Raw genomic sequence first — 21020 nt, forward strand, 5'->3', positions numbered from 1 at the left:
CATTCAGAGAGGTCTATCCACAGACTTCTCCCCCAGACTGCATCATCACTAAATTTCAAATTATGTGCCTTCAAAGTCCCTGGCCACCCAGTCACAGCCCATGAATTGGTATATAATCACATTTCTCCTTCCAAGAAAAATGAACAACCAGGTGCACTGCTGGGAATTCTGCCCACGGGGAGGGTTTTCTCTTCACCACAGTCTTTCAGGAATGTCCCAGAAAGGGGCAGTAGTGCTGCAGCGGTCCATTTGCAGGTGACGCGCACATATCATACAGAACTGTCTATACATCAGTCCCAAGTCTTCTCTTCCTCTGTCAACTGACCCTAGGGAACTCCCCGTGAGAACAGGATTGCTCTATCTTGGAGAGTAGCGCCCATCAAAATAGGAACTCCTTCTTGCGGGCCGTTTAGCCTTGATTGTTGAGGATAATCATAGGGCCAATGAAACAGTTTGACTTCTTGCATTTCTGCACGTACAAGTAAAGGAGACAGAACCCTACGGCCTCTCTGGGGAAATCAGGGTTCCCTCCCTCATAAACTGCTACCACCAGCAGGGGTCACTATGGAGGCTGGTTTGAGTTCCGAAATACAAGGGGCAAGATAACCGGATTAATCCGTAAACTTCCCAGGAAGGAATGTAGTTTTAATAGAACAGTTGGTATCTCTTTCTGGTACAAAATAAAATTGTTCTGGTACCAAAAAAAAAAAAAAAAAAAAAAGCGAGTCGACGGGGACTTGATAAACGAATTCTTCCGGAAAGCGACAGAAACGCGTTTAAGGAATATTGGGTCTTCTGCGCGGCCGTAGATCTCCGCCAAGGGCGCCTGCGTGGAAGTGTAGCGGCGTCAAGTCCGGCGATCAGTGGTGAAAGCTGCGGTAGCGACCCTCCGACCTCGCCATGAAGACCCGCTTTAGCACCGTTGACCTCCGTGCGGTACTCGCGGAGCTGAATGCCAGGTAATGTACGGCAGGTGCGAGGAGTGCGGGAGACAGAGGAACCACGGTGTAAAACAAGACCCGCCCGAGGTTCCCCCCCACACACACACACTGCCCCGGGCTGTTCTGTGGGCACGGCTAGGCCCGGGTGTGCGAGCGCTCGCCCTCGCCCTCGCCCCGTGGCCCGCCGGGCACCTGGGGACCCAGCGCCCGCGTGCCCCACGGTCTGCCCCCGCGGGTGGCTTGGCTCGCTGGTCTGGGGTCCGGCTGTGGCGGGGCTCTCGCTCGTCGGCCTCAGTCGTCGAGGCTTGGCAGCTGACATTTATTGAAAAACGAGACGCCGGGTGGACGCCAAGACGCCAGAGCAAGTCATTTGCTTCGGAGGTTCCCAGGCTGGAGGCCCGTTTCCTCGGACACTCCTCGCCCCGAACAGAGGGAGCCTCGCCGTCAGCCGAGGTGACAGATCTGGACTCTAGTCTGGCTTTTTATTACTCAGCCGTGTGAGCTTTGTCATATTTCCCAGGGCCTTGTTCGCCCTCCCCCCCCCCCTTTTTAATTTTTTTTTCTCTTGCAGTAAATTAAGTGGACTAGACTGCCTTCCCTAAAAAAACATTGGGTCATTTCAAAGTCACAAGGCACTGTATGGTGTTCCCAGGACTGATGGACCACTTTTGTTCTTAGTGACACTTAAGTTTTGAACTGAAAGCCTGATGGCCTTCGGACTTTGCTCCTTAGTTGACTCTACATCTTCCGAGTCGAAGATTCCTGAAGTCCCCTCTTCCGTAGGCTCTGCTTCCCCCGGCAGCATTAAATTGTGGGAAGGTTTATGTTTAGGATGGTAGTGTGATTTGTTACCTGTTTCCTTTCTCTCTGCAGCTTGCTAGGAATGCGAGTAAACAATGTTTACGATGTGGATAATAAGACGTATCTTATTCGTCTTCAAAAGTAAGGCTTGTTTTATCTTCTGTAATTAAATGAGATTGATTTTTTTTTTACCAGCACTTTTAGTCTGTTTCACTGAGTTAGCATTGGCAAATGCCCTAAAGAAAAAATCGACTTTTTTCTTCTACAGACCAGACTTTAAAGCAACACTTTTACTTGAATCTGGCATACGAATTCACACAACAGAATTTGAGTGGCCTAAGAATATGATGCCGTCCAGTTTTGCCATGAAGGTAAATTTTAACTTATACTTGAAAGTAAATTTTAAGGCCTTGAGGTTGTTCACTAGCAGTTGAAGTTTTAAAGTAGAAATAAAATAAGATAAGAGTAGTCGATGGACACTGGAATGAATAAAGTGGATGTTTCTTGACTTCTCCTTATTACCCTTCACACCCAATTGTGCTCCAGATCTTTCTGTTCCCACAGTCAGTATTCAAGTTCAAGCTTTTGTAACATTCAGCCTTGTCGTCCCTTAACTATAAATCCATTTCGTGTATCACAACAATTCTGTATTGGACCAAGATTAAATTTTTCTAAAGCATGTTTTTCATTAGTTATCTCACGTTTTAGGATTCCCTAATTTTTGACTATCCCATATCCTAGCGTTCTTGGCTTTCCATGATCTATTCCTCACCTTCCCCACCCCGCCTTTTCCTAGTCTTGTCTTCCATAGCTCACTTTTGAGCTATCAATCTGTATTTTGTTGGAATACTCGGTGACATTAGTATGTTAACAATTATTATATCTTTTTACTTTTTACTTTTCTCCTTGCTTTTCTTTGTACTATTAAACTGAGATTCTGCATTGTGGACATGTTACTCATTTGCTTATTGACATAACAGATATACTGAAAGTTCATGTGCTACAGAGGAAAGGTGTTGGAATCAGATATACCTAACTTTGAATTAATGGTGTTGCCACTCATTTTATAATTTGGAAAAGTTATTTAACCTTTTGGAACTTAGTTTCTTTGAATGTGAAATATGGATAATACCTCCCTCATGGGGTTATTGGTGAGGATGAATTGAAGTAACATGTAAAGCATCTAACACAATGCCTGACACATACTAGGCATCCATATGTATTAATTTCCTTCTTCCTCTCCTCCTCACTTTCCTTCAGAAATTTATTTGTTTTGGCATTGTGTTATTTCATTAGAGGCTTTACAGAGAAGAGCCTTATCCCCAGCAACTTAGAATCTGTTTTGGATTGCAAGTTAGGTAAGTGCTTCCCAGATCACAAGGGCTGTCATAAAATTATCAAATTCCTAAAAGTTTATTTAATAGTTACCCAGAATGGTTCTTTTGGAGATTATCCTTACTAGTAATGCCACTTTATGTTTGTGTAGCACTTTTAAAAGTAGATGGGTAATGCATATTTCATTTAAGTTAACAACTCAGTGGATATGAAGAACATTTAGTTTTGCAGATAATGTAATAAGCAATAGGATATAATTGTGTAAACATTCCCAAATTAGGCTATAGTATCAATGGGACCTCAAACACTTTAAGAAAACTTAGAATTTTTGAGTTAGGTGTACATGTCAAGCTAAATGTATAGAAAGATTCCCTCTAATGGAGCAGACAATGTTAAGCACTTTATAAATAACTTAAAGAGCTGTTATTGTTGTATGATACAGGCAGGGCCATGTCCAGTACGTGGTAAATCACAGTGTTTGTCTCTAGTTCTCACATTTGGGGATGCCAGCTATGGCTCAGTGGGTGAAAGGTTGTTTTCACCAAGCTGCTAATAAGGAAATAAGCAAACAAAACAGGATTTATATATGTACTTTGTGTCCACACATACTCATTCCATGGTGCCATCTTTTGTTCCTCACAAGGATGCCTTTTATGTTCATTTTAACTCTACTTTTTTTTTTAAATTATTTAATCCTCACCTGAGGATATTTTTCCCATTGATCTTTAGGGAGAGAGTGGGAGAGAAAGTGGGAGTGGGGGTACATATGTATGTGTATATATACATATACATATACATATACATATACATATACTCTAGAGGCCCGGTGCACAAAAATTTGTGCACTTTGGGCGGGGGGGGGGGGGGGGCGGGGGGGGGGTTCCTCAGCCCGGCCTGCACCCATTTGCAGTCCAGGACCCCTTAGGGGATGTCCACCTGTTGACTTAGGCCCACTCCCCAGGGGATCAGGCCTAAGTTTGCAGTCAGACATCCTTCTGGCAGCCAGGGAGCCCTTGGGGGATGTCCGACTAAAGGCTTAGGCCCCCAAGGGATTGGGCCTAAACCATTAGTTGGACATTTTTAGTGCTGCCACGGAGGTGGGAGAGGCTTCTGCCACCTCCTCTGCGCTGGCCAGCCATGAGCCAGCTTCTGGCTGAGTGGCACTCCCCATATGGAAGTGCACTGACCACCAGGGGGCAGCTCCTGCAGTGAGCGTCTGCCCCCTGGTGGCCAATGCGCATCATAGCAACCGGCCATTCTGCCATTCAGTCAATTTGCATATTAGCCTTTTATTATTATTACTAGAGGCCCGGTACACAAAAATTTGTGCACTGCCGGGGGGGGGGGTCCCTCAGCCCATCCTGTGCCCTCTCGAAGTCTGGGACCCCTCGGGAGATAATGACCTGCTGGCTTAGGCCTGCTCCCGGGTGGCAGAGGGCAGGCCCAATCCCTAGGTGCAGCCCCTGGTCGGACTCAGAGCAGGGCCGATTGGGGAGTTGGGGCGCTGCCCCCTGTCATGCACAGAGCAGGGCGGATCGGGAGGTTGCGATGCCACCCCTAGTCACGCTCAGGGTAGGGCCGATTAGGGGATTGGGACCGCCCCCTGTCACACTCAAGGCAGGGTCGATAGGGAAGTTGCGGCACCACCCCCTGTCATGCACAGAGCAGGGCCCATCAGGGGGGTTGGGGCTCCGTACCCTGTCACACACACAGCAGGGCTGAGCACGGGGTTGAGGAGCTCCCCCCTGTCACGCACAGAGCAGGGCCCATCAGGGGGTTGAGGAGCTCCCCCCTGTCACTCACAGAGTAGGGCCGATAGGGGAGTTGGGGCACCGCCCCCTGTCACAGAGCAGGGCGGATCAGGGGGTTGGGGCGCCACCCTCTATCACCCACAGAGCAGGGCCGATCAGGGGGTTGGGGCGCCGCCACTGTCACACTCAGGGCAGGGCCGATGGGGAGGTTATGGCTCTACCCCGTCACACACAGAGCAGGGCCCGTAGGGGGGGAGGGAGTTGGGGCGCTGCACCCTGTCACACACAGAGCCGCAGGGCGATCAGGGGGTTGGGGAGCTCCCCCCTATCAGGCACAGAGCAGGGCTGATCAGGGGTTGGGGCGCCTTCCCCTGTCACAAACAGAGCAGGGCGGATAGGGAGGTTGTGGCCCCGCCCCCTGTCACACACAGAGCCGCAGGGCGATCAGGGGGTTTGGGCGCTGCCCCCTGTCATGCTGATCCCGGTGCCGGGAGGCATATTACCCTTTTACTATATAGAATAGAGGCCTGGTGCACAGGTGGGGGCTGGCTGGTTTGCCCTGAAGGGTGTCCTGGATCAGGGTGGGGGTCCCCACTGGGGTGCCTGGCCAGTCTGGCTGAGGGGCTGAGGGGCTGAGGGCCGTTTTCAGGCTGGTGGGTGACTGAAGCTCCCAACTGCTCCTTTTTTTCTTTTTTTTTTCTTTTTTTATTCTGGGCCAGCTTTAGCTCTGAGGCCTCGGCTGCTAAAAGCAGGTTTCTGGCCTTTGTTTACCTTCTGTATTTGATACAACGTTGCGGTCAGGCTGGCTGAAGCCCGGCTGACTAAAGCCGGTTTTTGGGGTTTTGTTTAGCTTCTATATTTGCAACATAGTTGCTTAGAGTTGCAGCTGAGAGGCCGGCAAGGCAGGCGGGGGAACATTGGAGTTCACAGTCACTGGAGCAAGCAAGCCTCCCTGTTCACTTCAGTGCATGGCTGTCGGCTGCCATCTTGGCTGGCAGTTAATTTGCATATCGCCCTGATTAGCCAATGGGAAGGGTAGCGGATGTACGGACCCCTAATTACCATGTTTCTCTTTTATTAGATAGGATATAGGATGTCCCTATTTCCCCCCTTTTGCCCCCTCTACCCTGCTCTTGCCCCCCACTTCTCTCTGGCCATCACCATACTGTTGTCTGTGTCCATGGGTTGTGCATATATTTTCTTTGGCTAATCCCTTCTTTAAATTCACTTCTTTAAATTTTTATTTTCAGATAAGTGCTTATAACTGCACTATTATATATTTTCTATTATATCATTTAGAATTAAGATATTTTTTAATTGAACCCTTGTAAATTTTAGCACAATTTAATAAATTATGCTAGAAGCAATTACAAGATTTTTCATGTAATGCAGATATATTTCAATTAATATTTTATTAATTTTTAATTTTCTAATATTTTAATTTGAAATAATCTCATACATGTAAAAAAAACTATAAAATACTACAGCATATTATATGTACCCTTCACCCAATTTCTTAGGTGTTAATAATTTAAACATAACCATTATACAACTAACAAAATTTGGAATATATTTTTCTTATAATCTCTTTAATGTTACTTAATCCATTTACTTTGTTTTTGTTAATCTTCACCCAAGGATATTTTTCCATTGAATTTTAGAGAGAGTGAAGGGAAAGGGAGAGACACATTGATTGGTTGCCTCCTGCACATGCTCTGATAGGGACTGGGGATCAAGCCAGCAACTGAGGAACATGCCCTTGACTGGAATCGAACCTGGGACCCTTCAGTCCACGGGCTAATGCTCTATCCACTGAGCAAAACAGGCTGCAGCTTAATTCATTTACTTTTAATCTATATGTGTCTTTATATTTAAAGTGAGTTTTGTTTTTGATTCACCCTCATAATCTGTCTTTTAATTGGTGCATTTATGCCACTGACTTTCAGAGTGCTTACTGATAGAGTTACTACCATATCAGGTGGCTTCTGGGGCTTCCGGGGCCAGCCTGTGGCCCGGGATCAGATCCGATCACGGGCGACAGGCAGGAAGGTTCTGGGGTCGCCCACGGGGGCCTGGATGGCCCCCGGGACCGGATCCGATCACGGCAGCAGGCAGGCGGCTTCTGGGGTCGCCCACGGGGGCCTGGATGGTGGCTCGCGCTGGCAGCTCGCGCTGTCCCGTCCTGCCTGCAGTATGCAAATTAGCCGCCATCTTTGTTGGCGGTTAATTTGCATATCTCGCTGATTAGCCAATGGGAGGTGTAGCGAAGGTATGGTCAATTACCATGTTTGTCTGTTATTAGATAGGAAGGATATATAGGTCCTATCTCACACACACACACACACACACACACACATACAGGCGGTGGTGGGGAGAGAGACAGAGAAACATTGATGTGAGAAAGACACATCGACTGGTTGCCTCCTGTACCTACCTCGACCAGGGCCAGGCATCAAACCTGCAACTGAGGTACAGGCCCTTGACTGGTAATTAAATCCGAGACCTTTTGGGGTAAGGGCCGACACACCTCTGAGCAAAACCAGCCAGGGTTAACTCTACATTTCTTGAATAAATAGATTACTGAGGGACTCTAGAAGGCTTGATGGTGATTTTCCCCTGGGGATTTAAAGATAGCCCTATATGTAGGTCATTGTTTAAATCAACATCCATATAGGTTACTCTTAAATCAGAACTGTTGAATTTAGGAGAAGGAAGTTGTTTATTCTATGAAGTTTGAAAATTCTTCTTATATCTGCCTGAATATATAAGTACATAAAATGAAAATTTTAGTCAATTTGAAAAATAGGTCTGGAGGAGACTCTTCTTAGTTGTGAAAGAGTGGACATTCATTCTAAGAATGACTCTATATTTCTTTTTTTCTTTTTTTTAAGGTGGTTTTAGGTTAACTTCTCTGTAAAATTTATGTTGAATCTGAGTGTTGAAGAAAAGAAAGCATTCTTTCTTACTGGTCTAGACTAAAGGGTCTTTCAAATTCAAAAATTAGATACAGATGTAAGATTTTTTTTTTAGGGGCTACAGAGTAGTCTTTTTCTGTTCCATACATATAATAATAAAAGTGTAATATGTAAATTGACTGAACGGGCCCGAACAGCGTAACGACTGTCCGGATGACTTTCCGGACGATGCTGCAGCTGCAAAGGCCTACTCTTGCACGAATATTGTGCATCGGGCCTCTAGTACTTAAATATTTGTACTGAAGAATGGTACAAGTAATCTAAAATAAAAGGTATTTATCAAGTAATTTGTATTCAGGTTTAACATGCTAATTTTATTCTAATTGCTAATAAGAACAATAACTTTATGACTAGGGATGTGAGGAATGAGATTTCATGATCAATAGGAGTTATTATATTTGGATTTCAGCTAGGTTGAGCAAAAGCTTGGAGATAGTACCAGAAGATTCTACTTGGGTTATATCAATAAAGTTTGTGGCAATAGCAGGTAATTAGATATAAGTTGGAGGACTAATTTCCACAATACCAATAAGCTCATGGTTTAGAATTTGTATTTGAAGTGCAAGATTAATGGAAATGTAATTAATTTTGAACACAAACACACAAGGAAATTTGGGATACTTAAAAGATTGGAGTAGATAGAGACTTTAAAAAAAAAGAAAAAAAGGTTATTGCCCCAGCCGATTGGGCTCACTGGATAGAGTGTCTACCCGAGGATTGAAGGGTCCAGGGTTCGATTCTGGTCAAGGGCATATACCTCGGTTGCAGGTTCAATTGTGGTTGGGCGAGTGCAGGAAGCAGCCAATCAATGTTGCTCTCTCACATCAATGTTTCTCTCTCTCTCTGTCTCTTCCCCTCTCTTCCTCTTTTTAAAAATGAAAAGGTTATGGCTTTGAGTGAAGTCATCAGGTTGAGAACAAGGGATTTAGCAGTGGTATAAAACAACAAGTAAATTTCACTATGGGCCTATCATTATCTACTTAAATATTGAATATAAAATACTGTTTCAGAGTTAGCATTTAGAGTTGTCTAAACCAAAATGTTTTTCCTCTTATTACCTGTAAGCTTTTATTTTATATTGTTTTATTTGCAACTTTAAAAATATTCCTGATGCTAATGAAAAGAAAAAAACATATTTATAATCCAATACCAAATGATTAGGAATTAACTATACTAGTATAAATGCATTTTTCTTCTGTTTTTTACTAGTGCCGAAAACATTTGAAGAGTCGGAGGTTAGTCAGTGCAAAACAGCTTGGTGTGGATAGAATTGTAGATTTTCAATTTGGAAGTGATGAAGCTGCATATCACTTAATCATTGAACTCTATGATAGGGTAAGTTAAATTTGGGGCATGGGACGAGGGAGAATTCATCATTATATTGTTAATTATTCATGTAATAGTGCTGTAAAACATGGGTGGGGGAACATTTTTTCTGTATCAAAGTCTATTATTGATACATTAGGATAATAATTGCCAAACAAGTTAAATACAGTTTTCCAGTTATTAACTGGAGATTAGAATTTAGGCAGATCTCAGCCATTTAAAATGGCATTATGAATGTAGGAGATGAAGATCTGAGAATTGAAGACATCATCTGTTACATTTCAGGACTACTGTGATGCAACCAGAAAATAGATAATTGTGTCATAAATAAGACAGCAGTTGAGACTCAGGAACATTGCCATGTTTTCATAGTGTCATCAGTCCTAAGAGGAAGAATACTGATGTGTTCACCATTCTTGCTCCCTGCCTCTCACTTATTCCACTGGTCACCAAATTCTTTCTTGGAACTATTTTATGAGCCACTTACAGCAAAATAAATTCTATATGCATCAAAAGTTTAAATGTATAAGAGGAGGAATTTAAAATGTAGGAAGAGAAAAAAACAAGTGGTCCAGTGGTCAGTTATCGAAATCAACCAAGGTCTCTAAAACAAAGGATCCTCAGTGAGGCAAGGTGACCTGGCTCTTGATTTAGTCATGTGTCTGGAAGTGTAGCCATCTTTGAAGTGGATGCTTTTTTGAAGTAGATGCCTTTGCAACCAAAGCCTAAGTTAGGTACTTTCATTACAAAAAAAGAGAAAACCCAACTGTCAGGGCTGGGACTGGAGATGAAACATAAGACCTAACCACGCTTATGTTTCCTTTGTATGATATTAATATTTTCAACTCTTTAGAATGACAGGAGGAAGATGTATAGTTGAAATAATATCAAGAATATTGTTTAATTTTTATAAACCTAACTTCAGGAAAATGAGTCTAATTTAAGGAAGATCTTTGTCATGCTCCTATGGAGTGGTGAGCAAAAAATGCAAATAGTCTGGCTGGTGTGGCTCAGCGGTTGAGCGTCCACTCATGAATTAGGGGGTCAGGGTTCAATTTCCAGTCTGGACACATGCATGGGTTTTGGGCTCCATTCCCAGTGTGGGGCTTCCAGGAGGCAGCTGATTACTGATTCTCTCATCATTGATGTTTCTCTCCCTTTTCCTCTCTGTGAAATCAATAAAAATATTTTTTTTAAATGCAAATAGGGGCTCTGAATAGAAATATTAGACCTAGTTTAATGAAACTAGAGAACACCGAAGACAGAGAAAACAACCAGAAAGGAAGACTAATTGCTCATGAAAAAAAATCAGTAGACACATTGTTAACCCACAAAAACTGAGACACCATTTCAGAAGACAGAAATTACTGAGAAGTGGGTTAGAAGCAATAAAGAAAAATACATGGTACAATTTTATGTTTCAGAAAACTGGAAATGACAGGTGATCAAGTGAGTACCTTGCAGGTCTTTCCACAGGCCAAAGAATCCTATTATCACTACTCCCTTCTCTACTACCCAAAACTAACATTTCATGGAGCTAGTAAACCAGCCATCTTCTACGAATAATCTACACTAATAAAAGAGAAACATGGTAATTAGCGTACGACCGCTACCCTTTCCATTGGCTAATCAGCATATCCTTATGCAAATTAACTGTCAGCCAAGATGGCGGCCGGCAGCCAGGCAGCTGGAAGCAAACATGAGGCTTGCTTGCTCCAGTGACGGCTGACTCTAACATTCCCCGCCTGACTTGCAGGCCTCTGAGCTACAACTCTAAGAAACATTGTAACAAATATAGAAGCTAAACAAAACCCCAGAAACCAGCTTTCAGCAGGCCAGGATCTCAGAGCTGGAGTTAATACATTGTTTCGATTATAGAACGCAGTCAGCAGCGGAAACCTCAGAGCTAGAGCCAGAGCTAAAGCTGGCCCAGAATTAAAAAAAAGGAAAAAAGATAAAAAGGAGCGGTTGGGAGCTTCAGTCAACAACCGCCAGCCTGAAAGCAGCCCTCAGCCCCTCACCCAGACTGGCCAGGCACCCCAGTGGGGAACCCCACCCTAAAGGGTGTGTGACCAGCTGCAAACAGCCATCATCACCTCATCCAGGCTGGCCAGGCACCCCAGTGGGGACCCCCACCCTGATCCAGGACACCCTTCAGGGCAAACCAGCCGGCACCCAGGCCTCTATCCTATATAGTAAAAGGGTAATATGCCTCCCAGCACCAGGATCAGCAGAGCCGCGAGGCCTCCTGGCACCGGATCAGCGTGATGGGGGGCAGCGCCCAAACCCCCTGATCGCCCTGCAGCTCTGTGTGTGACAGGGTGCGGCGTCCCAAACCCCTGATCAGCCCTGCTCTGTGTGTAACAGGGTGTGGCACCCCAACCCCCGCCCCCCACAGGCCCTGCTCTGCATGTGACAGGGTAGAGCCATAACCTCCCCATCGGCCCTGCCCTGAGTGTGACAGTGGCGGCGCCCCAACCCCCTGATGGGCCCTGCTCTGTGCGTGACGGGGTGGCACCGCAACCTCCCCATCGACCCTGCCTTGAGTGTGACGGGGCGGTGCCCCAACCCCCCAATCGGCCCTACCCTGAGCGTGACTGAGGGTGGCATTGCAACCTCCCAATCCGCCCTGCTCTGTGCCCCAACTCCCCAATCAGCCCTGCTCTGAGCCTGACCAGGGGCTGCACCTAGGGATTGGGCCTGCCCTCTGCCACCCGGGAGCAGGCCTAAGCCAGCAGGTTGTTATCTCCCGAGGGGTCCCAGACTTCGAGAGGGCATAGGTCGGGCTGAGGAACACCCCCCCCCCCCCCCCCCAGTGCACAAATTTTTGTGCACCGGGCCTCTAGTTCTATATAAAATCTTTCTTAGAAGTATGTATGTTCCACCCAGCTGGCGTGGCTCCATGATTGAGTGTTGACTTATGAACCAGGAGGTCACAGTTCAGTTCCCAGTCAGGGCACATGCCTGGGTTGTGGGCTCTCTCATCATTAATGTTTCTGTCTCTCTCTCCCTCTCCTTCTCTGAAATCAATAAAAACATATTTTTAAAAAAGAAGTATATATGTCCCATGTCAAGGTAGGGTTGCATTATTCATAGAGATTACTAATAAATTCAGAGTCCCAAACTTCAGCAAGCTTTCTCTGTAAATTAATGCCTAGAGGAGCAACATGAATAATTCCACAGCTTTGTACAACTTTGAATAAATTTGTGTTCTTAAATGCTATACATGTGTAAACAAGGAATCATAGAAGTCATGTTCTCATGCTGTTTAGCAGACTTGTTGTGTAGAATGTATCAACAGAGTATTCAGAAAAGTGCTATTAGCCACTTGGAAGGAGTGCAAACATCATTCACCCAAACCACAATTGATTTAAAAACATTTTTTTCAATGTAAAAAGTGAAGCCATAGAAGTACTATGTAAAAATATGGATTAACATTGGTGAATTTGGGATGAAAAGACTTCTAATCCTAACACTGGAAACAAATACTAATAGAGAGGACTACTAATTCTAGAACTGCATAAGGCATAAAACACTGAACTGTATTGGAAGATGAAAAACTAGAAAAAGATATATATATTTAATTTTATTGATTTCAGAGAGGAAGGGACAGGGAGAGAGATAGAAACATCAATGATGAGAGAGAATCACCAATCAGCTGCCTCCTACACGCCCCCTACTGGGAATTGAGCCGCAACCCAGCCATGTGCCTTTGACTGGAATCAAACCTGGGACCCTTCAGTCCGCAGGCTAATGCTTTATCCATTGAGCCAAACCAGCTAGGGCTGGGGAAAGATATTTTAACTTGTGCCATAAAAAGATGTGCATAACCCTATGTGTGCAATTTTCATAAAGCACTTAAGTGGAAAAAGGCAAAGTGCTTGATTAGACAGTTCAAAAAAGAATAAATACAAATATAAAAGCATGAGTACATGCCTAAATTCATGAATTACTGAAATATAAAAAACAGGATATTTTTCTCCCTCCTCATACTTCCTTTTTTCTCAGCCAATCTATATTAATAAAAGGGTAATATGCTAATTAGACCAGATAGACTGGACATCTTCAGACGTCCTTCTGGACAAAGCCACGGTGGCAGGAGCTGAGGCAGAGGCAGTTAGGGGCGATCAGGTAGGCAGGCAGAGCGGTTAGGGGCGATCAGGCCGGCAGGGGAGAACAGTTAGGGTCAATCAGGCCAGCAGGGGAGAGCAGTTAGGGGTGATCAGGCCGGCAGGGGAGCACAGTTAGGGGCGATCACGCAAGCAGGCAGAGGGGTTAGGGGCGATCAGGCAGGCAGGCAGAGGCGGTTAAGGGCGATCAGGCAAGCAGAGTGGTTAGGAGCGATCAGGCAGGCAGGTAGGTGAGCGATTAGGAGTCAGCGGTCCTGGATTGCGAGAGGGATGTCCCAGATTGGAGAGGGTGCAGGCTAGGCTGAGTCTCCCCCCGAATTTCATGCACTGGGCCTCTAGTCCTATATAATAAAAGGGTAATATGCAAATTGACCCTAACAGAACAACCAGTCACTATGACGTGCACTGACCACCAGGGGGCAGACACTCAACGCAGGAGTTGCCCCCTAGTGGTCAAGTGTGCTCCCGCAGGGGGAGCTCCACTCAGCCACAAGCCGGGCTGATGGTTGCGAGCACAGCAGTGGTGGTTGGAGCCTTTCCCACCTCCTCGGCAGCGCTAAGAATGTCCACCTGTGGCTAATAAGTGCCAAGGGCTCCTGGGCTGCCATAGGGATGTCTGACGGCCAGCTTAGGCTCGATCCCCTGGGGAGCAGGCCTAAGCCGGCAGGTGGACATCCCTTCAGGGATCCCGGACTGCGAGTAGACATGGGCTGGGCTGAGGGACCCCTGTGTGCTCCCCCCTACCCACCCACCCCCTGCATGAATTTTGTGCACTGGGCCTCTAGTATGTAATTAAACAATTAGAAAGTTTGACAACCAGTATTAGCATAAATGTAGAGGAACAAAAGTGGATAAAAACACTTTCAGAAGATTATTTGACAGTATATAAGATGATTTTTAATGTTTATGTACATAACCTTTGACTCAGGAATTTCACTTCTAGTAATTTGTCATAAGCAATTGAGACATTTCTCTTAAAACCAGTTTTGCCATTAATGAGATAAATTTTTGACAGTTACAAAAATAGTATATTGTCTGGCAACCATTGTTTCTATTGAAATCAGTGTCAATCATACTGTTGCTTCAAAGGTTATTTGGCCCTTTTATCTGGAAGCCTTAAAATTTTTTGGTTTTGGTTTTCAGTAGTTTGTTGTGATATGCCTAGTTGAGTTTTTCTTTGTAATTGTCTTACTGGGGTTCATGTTGCTTCTAGAATCTTTGACTTGGGATTTTTCATCAGTTTTGGGAAATTCAGCCATATTTTCCTTTGACTTGTCTTCCAATTCACTATTGCTATCAGACAAGAATCATTTGGCATCATTTGGAATTGCTCTATTATCTGACACCTCTAAGTGACTGGTTTCTTAGGTTTATTGGGTAATGTTGGCTAATAATATATAATTTTCAGGTGTACAAGATTATAATTCAATATTTGTGTACTCAATTGCGTGCTTCCCACCCAAAGTCTAGTTTTCTTCCATTACCATATATTTGCCCTCCTCCTACCCTCTTTCCCCTTTGGTAACCACCATTTTGTTGTCTGTAGCTATGAGTTTTGAGTATCTGTTTTTATGGTCTGTTGTTCCTTTGATTTAAATTACATTGTCTTGTTTCTTGACATGCCTGGTTATTTTATTGTGTGCAGGCATTGAGTAGGAAAAATATACTGTGAGACCTGGAAAGATGTCTTCATTTAAAGATGATATTTGTTTGCTTTTAACAGGTAGCTAAGGGCACATGTAAACCCAGATTACTTTACTTTAGTTAGGAATTGAATTGATTAGAAGTTGACCCTAGGAAAGCTGGTATATTTCCAGTTTACCCCTTCTTCTGGGATGTATACTTTTGGGGTCACTACTCATAGCTGGACTTATCAGGGCTACCCCTCACCACCTTCCCCCCAAGACTTTTCGCTTGGGCCCTGAACTCCAATTTTTATTCCCCTTAGTTGTCCTGTGAGTCTATCAGAATTTAGACAAATGATCCTAGGGGAAAAGTAGCCCCAAGTATGGGGATCACCTTTCTGAGTTTTCTTCTCCTAGATTTTGGTCCTGTAAATGTTACCTGCCCAGTTAGCATTTTTTTTATTTCTTAAAAGGCATGCTTTATGTATTTTATTCAGTTTTTCTATTTCTCAGTAGGACAGTGGTTGGGATTATCTAGTAATAGTACATGAATATATTCTCAGTATATAGAGAATTAGGTAGCATTAAAATTGAAGGTTTTGCCCTGGCCGGTATGGCTTAGTTGGTTGAGCATTGTTCCATGTACCTAGTGGTCACTGGTTTGATTCCCAGTCAGGTAACATGCCCAGGTTGTGGGTTCGATTCCCAGTAGGGGACATGCAGGAGGCAGCCTATCAGTGTTTCTCTCTCTCCCTCTCCCTTCCTTTCTCCATAATCAATTTTAAAATATTTTAAAAATAAATATATATTTTTTTAAATGGGAGGTTTAACTACTCCTAGTTCAAATAAATTCCTCATACTAACGTAACATGTCTAGTGTCCTATTTATGGTCCCCTTTCTCTGCCTTGCCCCACTCCCCCAACAAAAGAAAATAAAAAAAATTTTCATTTGAGGGTTAACATCTCTAGAATTTAACTAATTGCAGGCATGCCTTAGGTTTAGGTCAATACACTTATTACCCCTTATCTGTGGTTTTGCATTCCTTGGTTTCAGTTACCCCTGGTCAACCATGGTCAAAAAATATTAAATGGAAAATTCCAGAAATAATTCATAAGTTTTAAATTGCATACTATTCTGAGTAGCATGATGAAATCTTGTGAGCCTTCCCATTCTTGCATCTCCCCTGCCAATGTGCATCATTGCTTTATTCCAAGTGTGGGGAGCACCTGCAGTGTTTTGGACAGGTTCAAGCCTTGGACTGATGAGAGAACACAGTCCTCTCATTGACACGTGCAAGTCCCAGCTTGGAGGGCAGGGCCTTCCCAGCACAATGATAGCCAACAGCTGTAGTTGTAAGCTTGAACCTATGGTCCGAACACGTGGCCCCATGTGCCTGAGTGATGTAGGCTTGATAGAGTTCAGGTGCATGCAGTTGAGTAGGATTGAAACCAACAAGAATATTGTAAACATCTTGGTCACGCCCTTACTTTGCCTCGTGGCATCTGCTATAAAATAAAGACACAGCTTGTGGGCATCGTCGCTGTCTCAGAGAAGCAGCGTCCTATCGAGACCCAGCTTTCATTCTCTTGTCTGTCTTTTCTAAGCCTTTCAGCCGCCCCCATTCAGGTTTACCCTTGGCCGTGCTGGCGGGGCACATCCAAGTATTCGTGCTGTATATGTAGCCATCTCTGTTATCAGATTGACTGTCCTGTATCTCAGTGCTTGTATTCAAGTACCGTATTTTATTTAATAACGACCCCAAAGCATAATAGCAGTGATGCTGACAATTCAAATATGCCAAAGAGAGGTCTTAAAAGTGCTTCCTTTAATCAGGGGTGGGGAACGTCCAGTCCCACAGGCCCCGGCACGGCCCACAAAATAATTTGGTCTGGCCCTGCCAAGGCATTAGGGGAGAGTTAATTAAATGTTCGACCACATACAACAGGCTAATTTTTAAGTTGATGATTTTGTATGGCGCTCAAATGATAAATATCCAAATGGCCCTTGACAGAAAAAAAGGTTCCCTACCCTACTTTAAGTATAAAGGTATGTGTTTGGGGAGGGGGGGCACATAGTAAATTAGAATCCAAAGTTTCAGTCATCCACAAAGGGTCTTGGAACTTATCCCCTGTGGATAAGGGGGGACTACTCCATGCTTGCAATCTAGGATAAGGCTTATATATCATACACGGACCTTTCTGGGTTTTTTTTTCCTGTTTCAATTTAAACTTAGCACTTAATGATACCTAAAAATTCTTTCAGTAGTATGAGTGAATTTGTGTAGTCTTTATTATTTTAAAAATCTAAACCTTTTTATCTTGTAATAATTATAGATTTATAGAAAAGTTGCAAAAATAATACAGAAAGTTCCTATATACCTTTTGCCTAGTTTTTCTTAATGTTAACATCTTACATAACCATGGTACATTTGTCAAAATAAGAAATTAACATTGGTACATTACTATTAATTACACTGTAGACTTTATTTGGATTTCACCAGTTTTTTCTACTCATGATCTTTTTCTGTTCCAGGATTGAATTCAGGATACCCCATGGCATTTAGGATCTTTCTATTTTGAACTTTCTGAGCAATTGGCATGCATACAGTCTAGGTTCCAGAGGTCCAGTTAGTGATGAGTTTGGAATAGATATTAAGGATTTATATATGAGAGTTATGTGGTTGGGAATTTTCATAGTCACTGTGATATCAAGAGAGGTAGGTTGGTTGATGCTTAGAATAGATCATGAAGATTGCTCTTTCCTCCGTCTATACCAGGGTTTGATCTTCAAAGTTTCATGTCAAAGATTTTGATGTGTCATTTATCTAGAATTGACCAGGCTTTGGGTAAAGAGGCTATTGTTACTCAAACTCATTTAAGAAAGTCGGTTTATTAATTTTTCTTTTGTTGTTTTGTATGTTTTTTGTTAATCCTCACCCAAAGATATTTTTCCATTGATTTTTAGAGAGAGTGGAAGGAAGGGGGAGAGATGTGAGAGAGACACATTGATTGATTGCCTCCTGCACATACCTTGACCAGGGCCAGGGATTGAGCCTACAACTGAGGTGCATGCCCTTGACTGGACTCAAACCCGGGACTTTGGCTCTATGTATTGAGCCAAAACCAGCTAGGACCAGTTTATTAATTTGTAATAAGAAGTTCCATTAGGAAAGACTCTGGAGAAAGTACGTTAAGATCAGAAGGTACGTTATTATGTACATCAGAGTCAAGCATAGTATTTCCCAAAATATGTTCCTTGCATACCACTTCCATAAGATAATAGGTGTGCCTAGAAAAATGAGTCCCATAGTCATAAAAATTTGAGGAACTTTGAGAATAAGGTAAAAATTTAACTCTAGGACTTATAAATTTCTTTAATATGATAATGTGATATGTACATTTCCTGGAGAAGGATATGTTATATAGAATTCCCAAAGCTTACTTGATCACAGAATTCTTTTTTTTTTTTTTTTTTTTTAATGGGAATAGGGAGAGCCATCTTACAGAATACTTCTGGGAAACCTTGGTTTAAGAAAAGCCTTTTCAGGGAAGTAACTGCCTTCCTGGAATCTTTCAGGTGTTCTGGATAACTACACAGTTTGATTCAGTAGATATTTACTAGTATTGTGCCCACCTTCTATGTGCCAGGCTCTATAGCCAGGTCTGTTTTTCAAGTCACATCTTCCTGAACAAGACACTATATCAGTGATGGCGAACCTTTTGAGCTCAGCCTGTCAGCATTTTGAAAAACCCTAACTTAACTCTGGTGCTGTGTCACATATAGAAATTTGTTGATATTTGCAACCATAGTAAAACAAAGACTTATATTTTTGATATTTATTTTATGTATTTAAATGCCATTTAACAAAGAAAAATCAACCAAAAAAATGAGTTCGTGTGTCACCTCTGACACGCGTGTCATAGGTTCGCCATCACTGCACTATATGGACTTCTATTCCAGCCCTCTGCTTTCCTTCTCCAGTTAATTTTTTGTTCTTTAAGTTAAATAAATGGTTTAAAAATTTACATGCATGGTTGCTTTGAAGTCAGATTCTTCAGCAGTAGGTGCATATATTCTCTTAACACCTAGTAACAACTTCTGGTTATCTTTCTCTCAAGTGAATGATGATCCCATCTACTGAAGCCATTTATCTTGCAAACTATCATTCCTCAAGAGATTGGGGCCATTTTACCATCTTCTATGACCAACTTCTAAGTAGTTGCTAAGGCATTTGTGACTATTTTCATGGATGCTTCTTTTAATTATGCAATAACACCTGTCTTCACAGTAATCAATTTGAAAGGTTGTATTCTTTGGGCAGTTTTATTTTCATTAGGTTCTTTTGGTTGAAAAGATTATGTAACAATATTAAATTTTAAAAAGTCTTTTAAACCTTAACTCTTTAGTAAATATTATCATTTTTCTCTATATTTGCCTTCTACTTCCTAAGACACAGAAATTTTTTGTCTTGCTATTTATCTGACAGTATAAACAATTTTCTACTTTTTTTTTACATAGTCTTCATAAGTTAACAGCTTATGTTGTATATCATATTTATTTATTTAACAGTTTTCCCAATATTTACATTTAGGTTGTTTCTATTTTTTTATTGTAAATAACTGCAGTGAATAGCTTCAAGCGTATAGTTTTTTGTTTTATTGAGTTATTACATTAGGCAACATTATCAGTTGTGGAATTACTTAGACGATGGGTATCACTGTCTTTATTGCAACATAATGCGCCCTGGCTGACGTAGCTCAGTTGATTGGAGGGTCATCCTGAACACCAAAAGGTGGCTGGTTCGATTTAGGTCGGGGCACATACACACTTTGGGGGTTCGATCCCCGATTGGGGCGCATGTGGGAGGCAACCAATCAGTGTTTCACTCTCACATGAGTGTGTCTATCTTCTCTCTCCCCCTTCCTCTCTCTAAAAAATCAATAAAAATTTTTAAAAAGACACAGTGCAGGTGAAAATATATAAGCATACCTCATTTTATTGCTCCTCACTCTATGACACTTTGGCTTCACCCATGTTACATGTTACGATTTTTGCAACTTGAAAGCAAGACCTTCCACCAGCAAAAAAAATTACAACTCACTTTATTGTGATACTTTATTGCAGTGGCCTGGGACTGAATCAGCAATATCTGTGATATTGCTTGGCTTCTGAAATATATATCTGTTCTGTTTTTCATAATAAGATACAGTGTTTGTAGACCTGTCTCATGAAAGTACAGCAGTAAGTTCAGCTGGTGGTCATCAAGGTCAAATGCTTTCTGTAATTTCATTTCTGGAGCCTTGATGAGGTTTTTAAGAGCCTACATTTTCTTTCTCAGTTTTTAAGCTTCAAAAATGATATGGGATAAGCATTAAATTATATTTTATTCTATTATAGGGGAACATTGTTCTTACAGATTATGAGTATCTAATTTTAAATATCCTAAGATTTCGAACTGATGAGTCAGATGAAGTTAAATTTGCTGTTCGTGAACGCTATCCCGTTGATCATGCTAGAGCTGTTGAACCTTTGCTTACCTTGGAAAGGTAACATGTTTTGTTTATAAACTCATTCCATATTGTATTAAAAGGTAAAATAGGCCATATGTAAGAATATAAAGAGCTGACATAAGATATTTTATTTATTTGCATAAAAAACTAAATTTGGACTGCTTGAACTGTATAAATGTGCATGTAAGCAATTAAGCCTTATTTGAGAGTAGCAAATGTATCTTTTTAGTCTAAATTTGGTGTTATTTCAGATGTTTATTATTTCTTGATAAAGTGAGGGGATTTATCAGCTATTCTGTGAGAAGATAGATGGATATCTTGGGCAGAGTACAAAAAGATATAGAAATTCTGATTTAGCTAAGAAAAGGGAGCAGGGTAAGATACGGTGCTAATTGTAGCTGTACTCTTCTGGCTGAAGGCTTTGCTGCCCAATAGGCTATAACAGTGTTTCGCAAAGTTTAGCATGCATTGGAATCACCTGGAGGGCTTGATGAGCCAGATTTCTGAGTCAGTAGATCTGGTGTGGGGCTCAGAATTTTACATTTCTAGCAAGTTCACTGCTAATCTGATGCTTCAAAGGCCCACAAGCATCCTGAGTTCTTATTAAATGTTTAATTAGATAAAG

The 21020-nt window shown here is 42.5% G+C and overlaps 1 protein-coding gene across 4 annotated transcripts in view; it reads left to right on the forward strand.

Annotated features, from left to right (window-relative positions):
* The first annotated feature begins 833 nt into the window (after nt 1–833).
* Nucleotides 834–21020, forward strand: part of NEMF (nuclear export mediator factor) — a 79947-nt gene continuing 59760 nt past the window's right edge. For 2 of the 4 annotated variants that reach the window (XM_070431371.1, XM_070431382.1), the window contains exons 1-5: nt 834–959; nt 1815–1883; nt 2011–2113; nt 9013–9138; nt 20283–20431. In XM_070431371.1, coding sequence (XP_070287472.1) covers nt 901–959; nt 1815–1883; nt 2011–2113; nt 9013–9138; nt 20283–20431 — 506 coding nt within the window. In that variant the 5' untranslated portion in view covers nt 834–900. The remainder of the gene's footprint in view (nt 960–1814; nt 1884–2010; nt 2114–9012; nt 9139–20282; nt 20432–21020) is intronic. The other 2 variants (XM_070431379.1, XM_070431391.1) reach the window with 2 other exon arrangements.

This window comes from Myotis yumanensis, unplaced genomic scaffold, assembly GCF_028538775.1.
Source record: "Myotis yumanensis isolate MYYU_CA2020_CCGP unplaced genomic scaffold, mMyoYum1.0.hap1 SCAF_1, whole genome shotgun sequence".
Classification (NCBI taxonomy): domain Eukaryota; kingdom Metazoa; phylum Chordata; class Mammalia; order Chiroptera; family Vespertilionidae; genus Myotis; species Myotis yumanensis.